At 47.6% G+C, this 13,562-nt stretch overlaps 1 protein-coding gene across 1 annotated transcript in view; it reads left to right on the forward strand.

The window, feature by feature from the left end:
* Positions 1–13,562, forward strand: part of c17h8orf34 (chromosome 17 C8orf34 homolog) — a 78,659-nt gene that overhangs the window by 37,269 nt on the left and 27,828 nt on the right. Inside the window, exon 8 of the mRNA XM_031584117.1 lies at positions 11,543–11,678. Coding sequence (XP_031439977.1) covers positions 11,543–11,678 — 136 coding nt within the window. The remainder of the gene's footprint in view (positions 1–11,542; positions 11,679–13,562) is intronic.

Here is a 13,562-nt window from a genome sequence, read left to right on the forward strand (position 1 = left end):
TCCGCAAGGGAAATTGCCATTCTACCTGTTTAGGGTGTTCAGGGAGTCAGTCCTGATTGAAAGGCCCCACACACCACAATAAAATGTCTCACTTCAAGTTTTGTGTCCATGGTGTGAAAAAAAAGCGTGCAAACATTTCAATCACTTGGACCTTTGTTAGTGTCGGCTAGACAGTACAATGGTACTGGAGTCCAGGAACATTAGATACGTAATGTTGTGGAAGAAATCACACTGGATGGCAACATGGCGCAAAAGGTACTTTTAGAAGAAAAGCGAACAGCAGTATGGCATTCACCTGTAGCATCTGTGTGGATACAACACACTCATCTGCTAACTTTACTGGGGGCTTTCACTCCTGTGAATACTTTAGCAATATAGATGTACATATTTTAAATCAGTTGTCCTCCTGAATACTTGAGTTTGTATTTAAGGAAAACATGTGTTTGTTTGTGTGTGTGTGTGTGTGTGTGTGTGTGTGTGTGTGTGTGTGTGTGTTGAGTGTGTGTGTGTGTGTGTGTGTGTGTGTGTGTGTGTGTGTGTGTGTGTGTGTGTGTGTGTGTGAGAGAGCGTGTGTGAGCAGTATACCTAAGTCTCAGAGTTGTAAATCACAGAGCTGTACGAGAGAGGCACCTTCACACGAGATACTCCCTCAGGCACAGACATCCTCATAGGGAAATCACTCCCTCTTTCTCTCTCTCTCATTCACTGTCTCTCTCTCTCTCTCTCTCTCTCATTCTCGCTGTCTCTCTCTTCCTCTTTATCTCTCTCTTCTCTCACTCTTTCTCCTCTTCTCTCTCTCTTTCTCTCCTCCTCTCCGTCTCTCGTTATCTATATCCCTCTTTTCCTCTGGCCCCTGTGGTAAGCAACAAACCCCCATTGTGTTGATGCCACCCGCCTGGCAGACTACGTATCTCCCCTGTTCTTCTCCTCCTCCTGTCCTCCTCCCCTCTCTGTGAGAGAGATTGATGGCCCTGACCTCATCCCTCCTCAGACAGGGCGGCCTGTTGCCACCCGCCTCCCGCCACCCGCCACCTCAGCTACAGGATTAGGGCCTCACCACGTCTCTCAGATTCATGTGCGTTTTATAGGCATGACAAATCATGCGGTGTAGTTCCAAAGCATTTACAGCAACTCTATAGCTTCAGGGAAAGGTATACATGGCAGTAAACACCATAAGTGCGCACGAGGCTGTATATTTATCTCTGTACAGCCATAGATGAGTCTTTGTAAGTCTCTCTTTCTCTCTCTCTCTCTCTCTCTCTCTCTCTCTCTCTCTCTCTCTCTCTCTCTTAAATTAAAATAAGCTTTATTGGCATGACTTTAGGACTGCACTGCCAAAGAACAAATACGATAAATAACAAAATGCAGAAAATGGCAAAAAAAAAGACAAGAAGAAAAAAAAATGTGGTGTTAGGTTCTCCTCGCCACGCGTGTCGGGAGACGTGGCGCGTTGGTTTTGCGGAGGAGAGGAGAGGAGAGTGGGGTTGGCATGGGCGGCAGCAGGGTGGTGCGGTGTGGGCTGCGGAGCTGTCTGCCTGTCTGCCAGCGACACTAGCGTCACGAGGCACGGCTCAGCAGCATCGCCTCCGCTCGGCCAAAATAAGGGAAAAAAACAAGTGTTTAATTAATGGCCATGTTGGGAGAACCGAAGATGGAGAGGAGAGGAGAGGAGAGGAGAGGAGAGGAGAGTACAGCATCAGTGAGGCAGCAGACTGAGATTGGAATTGAATGGAAATGCAGAGGTGGTTTTGAGCGAGCCTTTGTGGGGTCGGTGAGTTCGGAGTTGCAGGAGGATGCCAGGCTTCACGTTCTCTCTCTGTCTCAGTCTCAGTCTCAGTCTCAGTCTCTAACTCTCCGAACCTCACTCTCGCTCTCTATGTCCCTCTCTCAGATTCATATTCAAGTTCTAAATAGTTTTATTAGCATGACTGACTTGCCAAAGCATAAAGAACAATAAAACAACACATTCATTTGACATTGAGGAAAAAAAAGACAGAACGAAGAGTAATATGAAAAGTGACACACACACACACACACACAACCACACACACACACACACAAATACCTCACACATATACCCATTCAAAAGATGAAATACAGACATTGAGTGGAACATCATGAGTTGATCTCAGACTCACAGTCCCTCTCTCTCAGTCTCTAACTCTCTCGATCTCTCACTATCACACGCTGTCACTCTCCCTTTCAGTCTCGAACTCTCTAACTCTGTCACTCTCCTTCTCTGTCTTTTTCCATCACTTTATATCTAACCCTCTCCCTTGCACCTCTCTCTCTCTCCCTCTCTCTCTTTCCTGTCATTCTCTCTCTCTCTCTCTCCTCAGTCACTCTCTCTCTCTCTCTCTCCTCAGTCATTCTCTCTCTCAGTCTCTCGTTCTTTCACTCCCTGTAGGGTTGATTTGGGACCCTTGGCACCGAGTGAATAATGTGGTCTGATCACAGAACCCAGCTCTTTGTCATTCCCTCCTATCCCTCCCTCTTTCTGTATGTGTGTTTATGGTTTGGGAATGTGTGTGTGTATGTGTGTGTGTGTGTATGGTTTGGGAGTGTGTGTGTATGTGTATGGTTTGGGAGTGTGTGTGTGTGTGTGTGTGTGTGTGTGTGTGTGTGTGTGTGTATGTGTTAGTATGGTTTGGGAGTGTGTGTGTGTGTGTATGTGTATGCATGGTTTGGGAGTGTGTGTGTGTGTATGTGAGTGTATGGTGTGGGAATGTGTGTGTATGGTTTGGGAGTGTGTGTGTGTGTATGTGTGTGTGTGTATGGTTTGGGAGTGTGTGTGTATGTGTATGGTTTGGGAGTGTGTGTGTGTGTGTGTGTGTGTGTGTGTGTATGTGTTAGTATGGTTTGGGAGTGTGTGTGTGTGTGTATGTGTATGCATGGTTTGGGAGTGTGTGTGTGTGTATGTGAGTGTATGGTTTGGGAATGTGTGTGTATGGTTTGGGAGTGTGTGTGTGTGTGTGTGAGTGTGTGTGTATGGTTTGAGAGTAGGGGTTGGTGGGGTTGTAGGCTTCCAATTCTGGCAGCCTACATATACCCCCCACCCCGCCCCCCCATTCTGTTCCCCCTGACGCCAGCCCCTCTTCACTCCAGGAAGCGGAGACACAACAGTTGCCTTGACAACCGAGTAAACAAACAGCAGTTCTGTATCATCAAACCCAAAACCAAGTAGGAGGAGGAGGATGATGAAGATGACCTGGATGATTGCATGCGTGCAGAGCACTGGTGTAAATGACAGCTGCCCTAAATCTCTCCCATAAAGGGCTGCTGTCGGGAGGGTAGCGCCTGCCCTAGCGCTGTACTGGGCTGCACTGGGCTGGGCACTGCCATGCGGCTTCTATGTGATGCTCTGATAGGATAAAAATGTCCCTTGTAAAAAAGTAACGGCTCCATTATATCCCCTTTACAAGAACGCCTCCTCGCAGCCCAGTGACTCAATCATGAGGGGAATTGCAGCAGTATGTCTACGAGTGTTGTTTTAATGAACAAAGTTAATACCCCGTCTTATTCACTGACCAGCGCTGCGTTATTGCGACGTTTAAGCCACTGTGTGTGTGTGTGGATGGTTTGTGTTTTGCTAAGGAAATTTGGTGGTTTAACGGCGCTCAAGTTGTTTTCTCTGGAAACAAAGGCAGCTTGTTTGCATGTCGTGTCATCGCCATTCGGTGCTGTCATGTTGTTGTGTTGTCTTGTCATGGCAGTTTGGTAAACAGCGACGTGTCAGCGCCCAAGTATTTCCAGTCGGAGTCGGAGTGGCCTGTCGTCTGTCAGATGATGAAGCTGTTTTTGACAAATAGATGAGGTGGTTGCTGAATGAGTTATACACCTTATGAGGTAATTACTATGTGATCGGGGTGCAGCTCAGTGTGTTTATGGCCGACAGGGAGATAAATCACGACCTCCGTGGTAGAGCGCAGGAGATTTCTGCCACGCTCTTATTGTCTCTGGCAGCATAAAAGATGATTGCTTTATCAGAGCTCTGGGCGTATGTTATCATGCTGCACTGTAAGCTCATCGGTTCTTTGTGCTCACAGTCCTGAGGGATACCCTGACTGTTGTCACCTGTAGATGGCAGTGTTGCCGCTGTGGGTCAAAGCAGGGAAAACCAACATCATTCACTTCAGCTTTTCACAAACCCTTCAACTCCCATTAACTACATGCATCATATGAATTAATTTAGTTTTATGTGTGTTTAACTTTGAAATTTGAATCTTTCTGATTATTTACCAAATAATTCCAATCATTTTTAACTCCTTAGGCAAATGATTGGTTTGAATAACATTTTGGAAAGTGAATATTTAGAGGGTATTTAGACCATTATTTAATTAATTTAAAGTAGTCTTTAATCCACCATTTACATTTTTTAAGTGAAAGGTAAGGCTGAGAATTTGAACTTCCCCTAGCGTGCGGGAGAATTGGACAGTCACTCTTAATGATTACTCATGACTTTACTATCGATCATCATCAAAGATGTTCGCCTCTTTCTGCCCATCTGATTTGAATCATAACTTCTGTTCCCAATCCGTACCAGAAGTGAGGTTTGGAATCTAAGCATATTTACCCAGAAAAGGAGAAGGGACACAATAGTAAAGGGAGACGTCATTTCAAAATTAAAGTTGGAATATTGTTTTTATTACTAAACAAACCAACATGCCCCCCTCCCTCGTCACTTCAAAGCCAGTCTCCGTACAGACTAACCGCTGAAGGAGAGCGTTGTGTTGCGTTTGGCCCCTAATGAAACCCAAATGGACGGAGTGTGTGAGGGTGGTCCGCTACAGGGCCAGATCTGGGCCGAAAGCAGCCGGCTGTCTGGGGATGGCGACTGTGGGGGTCTGTGTGTCTGCCGGCTTTCTCCTCCAATAAGAAGGTGAAATCTGTCAGTTCCAAAGCCGGGCTAATTACACCCTTTCAACACTGCGACAAAGTCAACCCCCCCCCCCCCTCTTTTAAAGACCCCCCACGGATGTCCCATTTGTCTTTAGTGCCACCATGAAAGAGGGCCTTTTACTTTTTAACTTTTTTTATGCCTCAAATCATGATATTATAGTTAAGAAATGCATTTTTGAGGGGAATGGTATCGTTTTTTCCATATGAAGCGTCGTAAATTCTCATCCAGAAATCTGTCAACGGTGGCTTGTTTTTTTTTCTTTTAAAGATATGCATGCTTGTGCGTTAAGCCAATACACTGCGTACATCTGCTTTGGGAGGTCTCTGGCTCTATCTGAGATAGGTTAGGTCTCATGGAAACTTTCGGCAAACTTGACGCTCAAACACTTCTTTGTCTGGGGCGATCTTCGACGTGATTTATAAGGCCAGGATTCCTCTTTCGCGCCTTTCGAGCTTTTTGTCTCGATAACATTGTTCAAATACCTTCCATGTCTCTTTCTCCCCCTCTCTCTCTCCCTCTCTCCCTTTCTCCCTCTCTCTCTCTCTCTCCATGGCTTGGGCCCATTTTTATTTATCACACTCCACTCATCGGGTGTCACGCTGGAACCATGCATGACTGCCTCAGACTGCAGTGGTGTGATGGGTGAACTGACAAATGAGCCGGCGACGGCTCGAGCCAAACGAGCGCTCCAGCAACTGTTGTGTCTAGACACGAACCTCCCTCGAGATACCTTCTCTCTTTTTTTTTTTTTTTGCTTTCTTATCTAAATCTGGTGATTCTGCGGGATACAATATAAGCTTTTCTGTGCTGGTCTCTGATTGCAGTGTGGGCTGCCTCGTTGGCATTTACTTTTAAAGACAGTTGTACACGCGGAACCAAACAAATAAACTTTCTCTGCTGGTCTTCAGATGGTAACAATGAGGCCTTGTCCTAAAACCCACACAGATTTAAAAAAGGCTTCACAATACCTCGAGCTGACATGCCTGGCTAAGTATTTAAGGGACCAGCCAATGGCTGTCTCCCTGTTTTGATCTGCGATCTGGGCCGTGGGTTTTATTGATGGGAAGTAGACAAAAAAACACTCGGGTTGCGTAAAGCACCTTTTATTAAAATATGAACCACGCTGTGGTCGTCTCAGAGTACAAAAAAGAGCACGTTATTATGGTGGTCATGTTTTCAGAACAATCATTTGACCTCATGAGTGTCATTATGCCAGCGGATCAGATATCTTGACAAGGCACAAGGAAAACACAGGCGTAATTGGCAGGCGTATGCGCAGGGTGAGGTTGTGGCTTTGTTATGCTGTCAAAACCAACAGGTAGAGTCGCTGTGCGGGCAGAATGGAAGCTGCAGACACCTTTGATACTCCATTGCTTGCACAGTCATTCATATCCAGGCGCACACACACACACACACACACACACACACACACACACACACACACACACACACACACAAACACACACACACACGGAAACTCTCACCAACTCCCTTTCTCTCTCTCTCTCTTTGTCTCTCTGTCACTCTCTCTCACACACACACCAAAGCTTCCCCTCCGCAGTGACTGGTAAAAGGCTGCTCTTGAGCCTTGAGTGTTGGCATGGCAGGAGATCATTAGGCTGTCAGGTTAGATGAGGGACTGGGCCCTGGTTCAACCACGGCCACATTCACCAGACAAGCCCATTTAGAGCCACATGAAAGAGAAATTAGCTAAACCTCTGTGGGAAAACATGCACGCACACTAACACACACACACACACACACACACACACACACACACACACACACACACACAGACACACACTCTCTTAAACATACCTACACTGCCATGCTTACATCCACATACACACTCACACACACACACACACACACACACACACACACACACACACACACACAGAAAGACATCCAATGGAAGTCACTTTAGAACTTGAGATGTGTATAGGGCTTGCTCCAGTTTCTCTCTGTCTCTCTCCCTCTCTCTCTCTCTCTCCCTCTCTCTCAATTCAAATTCAAAAGAAGCTTTATTGGCATGACCATAACGTTCTACAGTATTGGATATATAATTGTGATTATATAAAACAATCTCTCTCTCTCTCTCTCTCTCTCTCTCTCTCTCTCTCTTTCTTTCTTTCTTTCTCTCTCTCTCTCTCTCTCTCTCTCTCTCTCCCTCTCTCTCTTGCTGGAGGAGAAGTGTGTAGGAGGCAGCCACTGATGATAACATTGGCCAGTGTGTGTGTGCAAGTGTTCCCAGGCGGAGGGGAGCAGTGTAATCCACTGATAGCGTTTCAAGGGTGGAAACACTGACTGACTGCAGAAGGCCATGCCGTCATGCTTTACTTGGTTTCTCTGCCGCAGCATCTCTCTTTGACACAAAACAATCATCAGCTACTTTTGTACACCAAGCCTGGGTGTGTGTGTGTGTGTGTGTGTGTGTGTGTGTGTGTGTCGCCACCCTGCTGTACCTGTCTGAGAGATAAAATACCTCTCCCCATAGACAGTTATGTCCAGTCTTCACTCAGCATGACCCAAATGTTCTGAGCAAACACAAATGTGTGTGTGTGTGTGTGTGTGTGTGTGTGTGTGTGTGTGTGTGTGTTCGCATAAATCTTCTGCGGTGGCTTGCCTCATCCCTGCTGAAGTGGTCAACCAGGAGACGTGAGACACTGGAGCAAATGCTTCTGGCGTCCAACCGAAACCCAGAGTTCATGCCGTCACCCCTGTCAACCCGAACACACTGACCTCCACAGACCCCTCTGGCTTATACACCCACTGGAGGAGGGAGGGGGAGATGGAGAGAGGGAGAGAGAGGGAACGAGTGAAAGGAAAGAAGAGAGAGAGGAAAGAGGGAGGGAGGGCGAGAGGAGAAGAAAATCGAATGGATATTAAGAGAGAGTGAGAAATGGAAAGAGTGGAAAGGAAAGAGATAGATAGAGAGGGGAGAGAGAGAGAAGAAGAGAGAGGGGGAGAGGGAAGGAGCAAGGTCAGCAGGAAGAACAAGAGAGAGAATAAGAGAGATGGGAGAATGAGAGAGAATGAAAGAGAGGGAGAATGAGAGAGAATGAGAAAATGAGAGGGAGGGAGAATGAGAGAGAGGGAAGGGGAGGGAGGGAGAATGAGAGAGAGGGAAGGGGAGACTTTCCCACGGAGGACAGGCAGAGTTGGCCGGCCCCGTGTGAGGTGGCCCCTGGCTTCCCCCTCAGTCCCAGTTGGAGCAGCGTGCCCATGATGAATGAGACATTTAATATCACGACAGATGCTGCTATTTCACCAACAAGGACACGGCTGGCTGCTGCACTGTTACTCCCACCTCACACGCACTCACACACACACACACACACACACACAGACACACACACACACACACACACACACACACAGAGAGAGAGAGAGAAATACAAACACACGCACTCTCACACACACACACACACACAAACAGAAATACAAACACACGCACTCACACACACACACACACACACACACACACACAGAAATACAAACACACACACAAACACACACAAACACACACACACATACACACAGAGTAATACAAAAACACACACATATACAGACACACACACACACACATGCACACAGAGAAATACAAACACACATACGGACACACACACACACACATACAGACACAGACACACACACACACACACACACACATACAGTATAGCTTCTCTTCCTCTGCTTAGAAAAGTCTTTAGGCCCTTTACAGGTTGCAGTCCCACATTGTTGCATGATGAAGGTCTCTCCCTTGAACTCTTCAGAGGCCTAGGAGGTCTGAAGCTCTGCAAGCCCTGGTATCAGGTGGACATAAATCAGCTCTAGTCAGCCTCTCCAGAGACCTAAAACTGCAGAGACGCACAACCGCAAGGCCTGATGGGATGGCGTGAGACAGCAGCCTCGGCCAGGTGTGTTAGTTGTCTTCGCGTCCCCGTTTTCTGTACGCTATGGAATCTCCCCCTCTGGACATCTTTAATTGTGGCTGACACACCATTTCTCACGCACCACCCCCCCCCCCCCCCCCATTCAAAAGAGAAACAAAAAGAGCTTCCTCAGAGCTGATCTACACAGAGAGGCTTCTGGGATGTCGTGCGGACCTCCGAGTGAAAGTTTCCTCCGTGCGCGAGTGTCTGCGTCCTAATCCGCGCGATTAGTCTCGGTCTCTCGCGTTTCAAGGTGCGAGCCCCGTTCCCCCTCCCTCGACACGGTCGGACGCTGTAACGCAATCCCAGCATGAAAAGTATCAGAGAGGGTATCACCTAACTCCCCCTGTGGCCGCGGGCTACGGCGAGAATTACGAGCCGAAAATGAAGCCACGCTAGGATTTGCCCTGGTTCTCACATTTTTTAAATGCTTACAAGAGCATGACAGCACTGGCAAAGGAAGGGAAAAGAACAGCAATCACTCAAACACCTTCCACTGACTCTGAGGCTTTGCTTTGCAGGATCAAGAAAAAGTAAATGCTTCTAAGTCCTCTTTTTTTATTTTATTTTTGGAGCTTACCCCATAGGTACTTGATTCCGTATATGGTTGGGATGCTACTGCTTGCACCACAGCCCCCCACCCCCCACCCTCACCCCCCCCCCCCCCAATGTATGCCTTTATGGGCTATCCATTGCTGCCTGTTGCATTGAACATTACTCTAGTCCTTGATGCCAGCTTATTCTGTAGTGGGTCTGTAGTGGATCTGGACCAGATGTGGGCCCGCTGTGAGCTGGGTTTGGTGCCGAGTCAGCTGCGATCCGGGGTGACATCAGATGTACCTGAGCACATTCTCCTTGGTGAGAAAAGCATGACTGTGGACATGTGTGTCTCGTTCATTCCTCTCCTCTCCCCTCCCCTCCTCTCCCCTCCTCGTCCCAGCGCTGGCTTGGGCCCTGTGAGAAAAATGGTATCATTTCAGCTTGTTATGAGCACACTGAGCACACGCATACGCACACAAAAACGTACACGCTTATTCACACACACACACACACGCACACACATGGAAACACACACTTTTGTCAAGGAGGTCACAATGACCACAATGAATCGCTCCAAAACTGACAACTAAATACACTGCTGATACCTGATCATATAATCCCCTGAGCACTGGAGAAGGGCCCAAGGTTGTTTTTTAAACCAGGAGCCCTGTTGCGTGTGGAACTGCCCCAGTATATCTTTTGTGTGTGTGAGTGTGTGTGCTTGCATGTGTGTGTCTTGTGTGTGTGCGCTTGCATGTGTCTGTGTGTCTGTGTGTCTGTGTGCCTGTGTGTCGTGTGTGTGTGTGTGTGTGTGTGTGTGTGTGTGTGTGTGTGTGCGTGTGTGCTTGCATGTGTGTGTGTGGGTCTTGTGTGTCTTGTGCATCTTGTGTGTGTGTGTGTGTGTGTGTGTGTGTGTTCTGTCTCAGCCTCCACAGCAACAGCTGTATTTGAAAGTGAAGCAGAGCTGAGGCGAGCCGTGCAGAGCTCCTCTGATCCAGAGAGTGTGTAATGGCTGCCAAGCCCGGAGCAGGCCCTCCTGCACCTGTTTGTGCTGAAGCGAGCGCGGATGACACTGCCATGTTGCGTGCATATGGAGCTCTTTAGTCTGTCAGAGGCAGGGAGGCTGGGAGAGTTCAGCAGTGCTCTCTGTCTCTCTCTCTCTTGCATTCGTTGTTTCTTTTTTTTTTCTTCTCTTTCTAGCTGTCTTTCATTCTGTGTGTGTGGGTCTCTCTGTCTCTCCCCCTCCCTCCTTTCCAATTCACTTTCTCTGTCTGGTTCCCCCTCTCTCATTTTCTGTCTTTTTCTCTCTCTCTCTCTTCCTTTCCTTTCACACGCATTTCATGTTTGTTTCACTCTCTCTGTCTCTCTCTCATTCTCTCAGATGCTTTCCTTGGTGTGTGAACAACATTTTGTGGCCCTCAATCCCCAGTCTTCTTGTCCACAGTAATAGAGTAATGGGGAACACCTCTTCTCTAATGGTTGTCTGTTTATCTGTGTGTGTGTGTGTGTGTGTGTGTGTGTGTGTGTGTGTGTGTGTGTGTGTGTGTGTGTGTGTGTGTGTGTGTGTGTGTGAGAGAGAGAGAGATTACTGTGTGGGCTTACGTATGTGTGTTTGTGAGAGACAAATTGTGTGTGTGTGTGTGTGTGTGTGTGTGCACTGACTCTCAGGTCTGCTGTTGCACAGGACAGCTGAGAGCACTTAAGATGGATGCAGTGTTGACTTTGACGAGGCAGCTACTTTGATTAATGACCTGTCGTCTTTCTGATCCTCTCTTTCTTTCTGTCTCTTTCTCTCTCTCTCTCTCCTCCTTTTCACTGCACTGCAAATACTTTTGCTCTCCCTCTCTCCTTGCCCATTCTGTTTACTCTCTTTTTTCTACCTCCCCTCATCCATCTCTCCTCCTTTTTGTTCTTTATCCCTCTATCCTTGCTATATCTCCTCTATTTCACCTATTTTTCGTCCTCTCTCCTTTTATTCTTTCTCTTTCACTCTTTCCTTCCTCTAACTTTCTCTATCCTCTTTATATCTCTCCTTCTCCCTATCTTCACGTTTCTCTTTTCACCTATTCTCTCACGCTGTCATCTCCCTACCTCTTTTATTTCTCTCTCCCTCTCTCTCTCTCTCTCTCTCTCGCTCGCTCCATCTATCTCTCTCTTTCTGCTCCAGAGGACCTGGATGATCTGCGTATGGAGGGGGTCACGGGTCTGGCTCCATCTGGCAGCAAGTTCAGCCAAGGCCGCAGCTCCTACTGTCCCGAGCCGCAGGCCAAAGTCACCCTCAACATCTGCTCCAGGTGTGCAAGGTAAATATTTACCCTAGGCCCCACCCCCACCTCCCCTTTAAGCAATCCAACTTGTGGGGTTTTTCGAAATGCCAGTTCTTGGTTATCTAAAACAAGTTATTTTTGTCCTATTCAGCAGCACCAAGCAGAATTATGTATAGTTATATCTCAGGGAGTGAAGTCCGCTATATCACTGAGTGACAAGCAGCAGCACAAACATGGGTGGACTTTTAACTCCAGAGGTTGAACTTCTGGCCCGACTGGTACCAATAGACATATTTAATCGTGACACAGAGCTTCACACCACGTCCTCCACAGTCAGGGATATTATTAGAACGAGGTCCGGTGTCTGCACTCACTCAGTCTCTCACTCTCTCACTCTCTCACTCTCTCACTCACTCACTCACTCTCTTTCTCTCACTCAGCCAGCCAGCCAGCCAGCATGAGTCACCCTCCAAAAAGGTGTGAACAAAAGGCTATATGTGTGCAGTGTGTCTGGGGTGAGGGAGGGCACTCTCTCTCTCTCTCTCTCTCTCTCTCTCTCTCTCGCTCTCTCTCTCTCTCTCTCTCTCTTTCTCTCTCTCTCTGGCACTGGTTATCTGCAGACACCACACTGCTGGATGGAGGGCGAAAAGAAGAAGAAAGCTTATGACCTGATATCTTAAGTGCATTCCAAATTTGCTTGTTTTCACAAGACACGAAGAAGAGAAAGAAGAAAAAACTAAAGATAAAAAAACATCAGGGGCCTCTACCTCTCTCCCTCCCTCCCTTCTCTCTCGCTCTCTCTCTCTCTCTCTCTGCTATCTCTCTCTCTCCCTCTCTCTCTGTGATATCTCTTGAAGCGTGTCCGTTTCCTGTTTAGTTGCTAGCGCCTCAGTGTTGTGGTCAGATTTCACGGTGTTGTGGGCGATACACCCGCCCTGCGCGGCCCATGATGCCGTGCGCTGATAAACAGTATCTCTGTGAGCTCAGATGGCAGTTGCGCGCCACCTGCCTCCATCCCCCTGCGTGTTTGGGGTTTGGCTTTTGTTTCGTTCTCCACCCTCGCCCCTCCCGGCCTCCCCCGCTGCATTTGTTTTTCATTCATGGGTACTTATCAGAGTCGCAATGCCCTCTCCATTCATGCCCATGGAGTGTGTGTGTGTGTGTGTGTGTGTGTGTGTGTGTGTGTGTGTGTGTGTGTGTGTGTGTGTGTGTGTGTGTGTGTGTGTGTGTGTGTGTGTGTGTGTGTGTGTGCAGAGCACTCTGAATGCAGTTGCTTTCTGCCCCTAGAGTGTTTATCGACTTCCATGTTCAAGCTTAGTTGGTTTGTGTTTAATAGCACAGGCTTATCATGTCCGTGTGTGTGTGTGTCTGTCTGTCTGTGTCTCTGTATATGTGTGTGTGTCTGTCTCTGTATGTGTGTGTGTGTGTGTGTGTGTGTGTGTGTGTGTGTGTGTCTGAAAGGGGGCTGTGAGTTGGATCCCAATCTGCTGTGCAGTGAAACGTCAGACATCTGCTGTTTCACCTCCTTTGAGCATGTCTCGGCCAATTCCCCTCACCAGTCCACTGCATAACAACTACATCTCTCTCCATCTATCTTTCTTTCTTTCTGTCTGTCTTTTTTTTTTTTTTTTTACTGGCTAAAATGTTTGTGTGAAGTGATGACCTGAAATGGATGGCTCTCTTTAACGAGGCCAGCCCACTGTGGACGTGATGTCTTCATTGCAGGGGTTCTCACATCACACTTGGACACGTCCAAGGCCAGTTTACATGAAGGGAGACTGGGGAGATGGAGGAGGTGGGCCGTTTGTACAGCGTGGCCTTTAAAGACACATTCAGTCATGAGCTGGGAGTTTAGGGTGAAGGGTTTTTTGAGTTGTGTGCCAACCATAGCTATAACAATAACTGTAAATGCTATAGTTA

This window comes from Clupea harengus, chromosome 17, assembly GCF_900700415.2.
Source record: "Clupea harengus chromosome 17, Ch_v2.0.2, whole genome shotgun sequence".
Lineage (NCBI taxonomy): Eukaryota > Metazoa > Chordata > Actinopteri > Clupeiformes > Clupeidae > Clupea > Clupea harengus.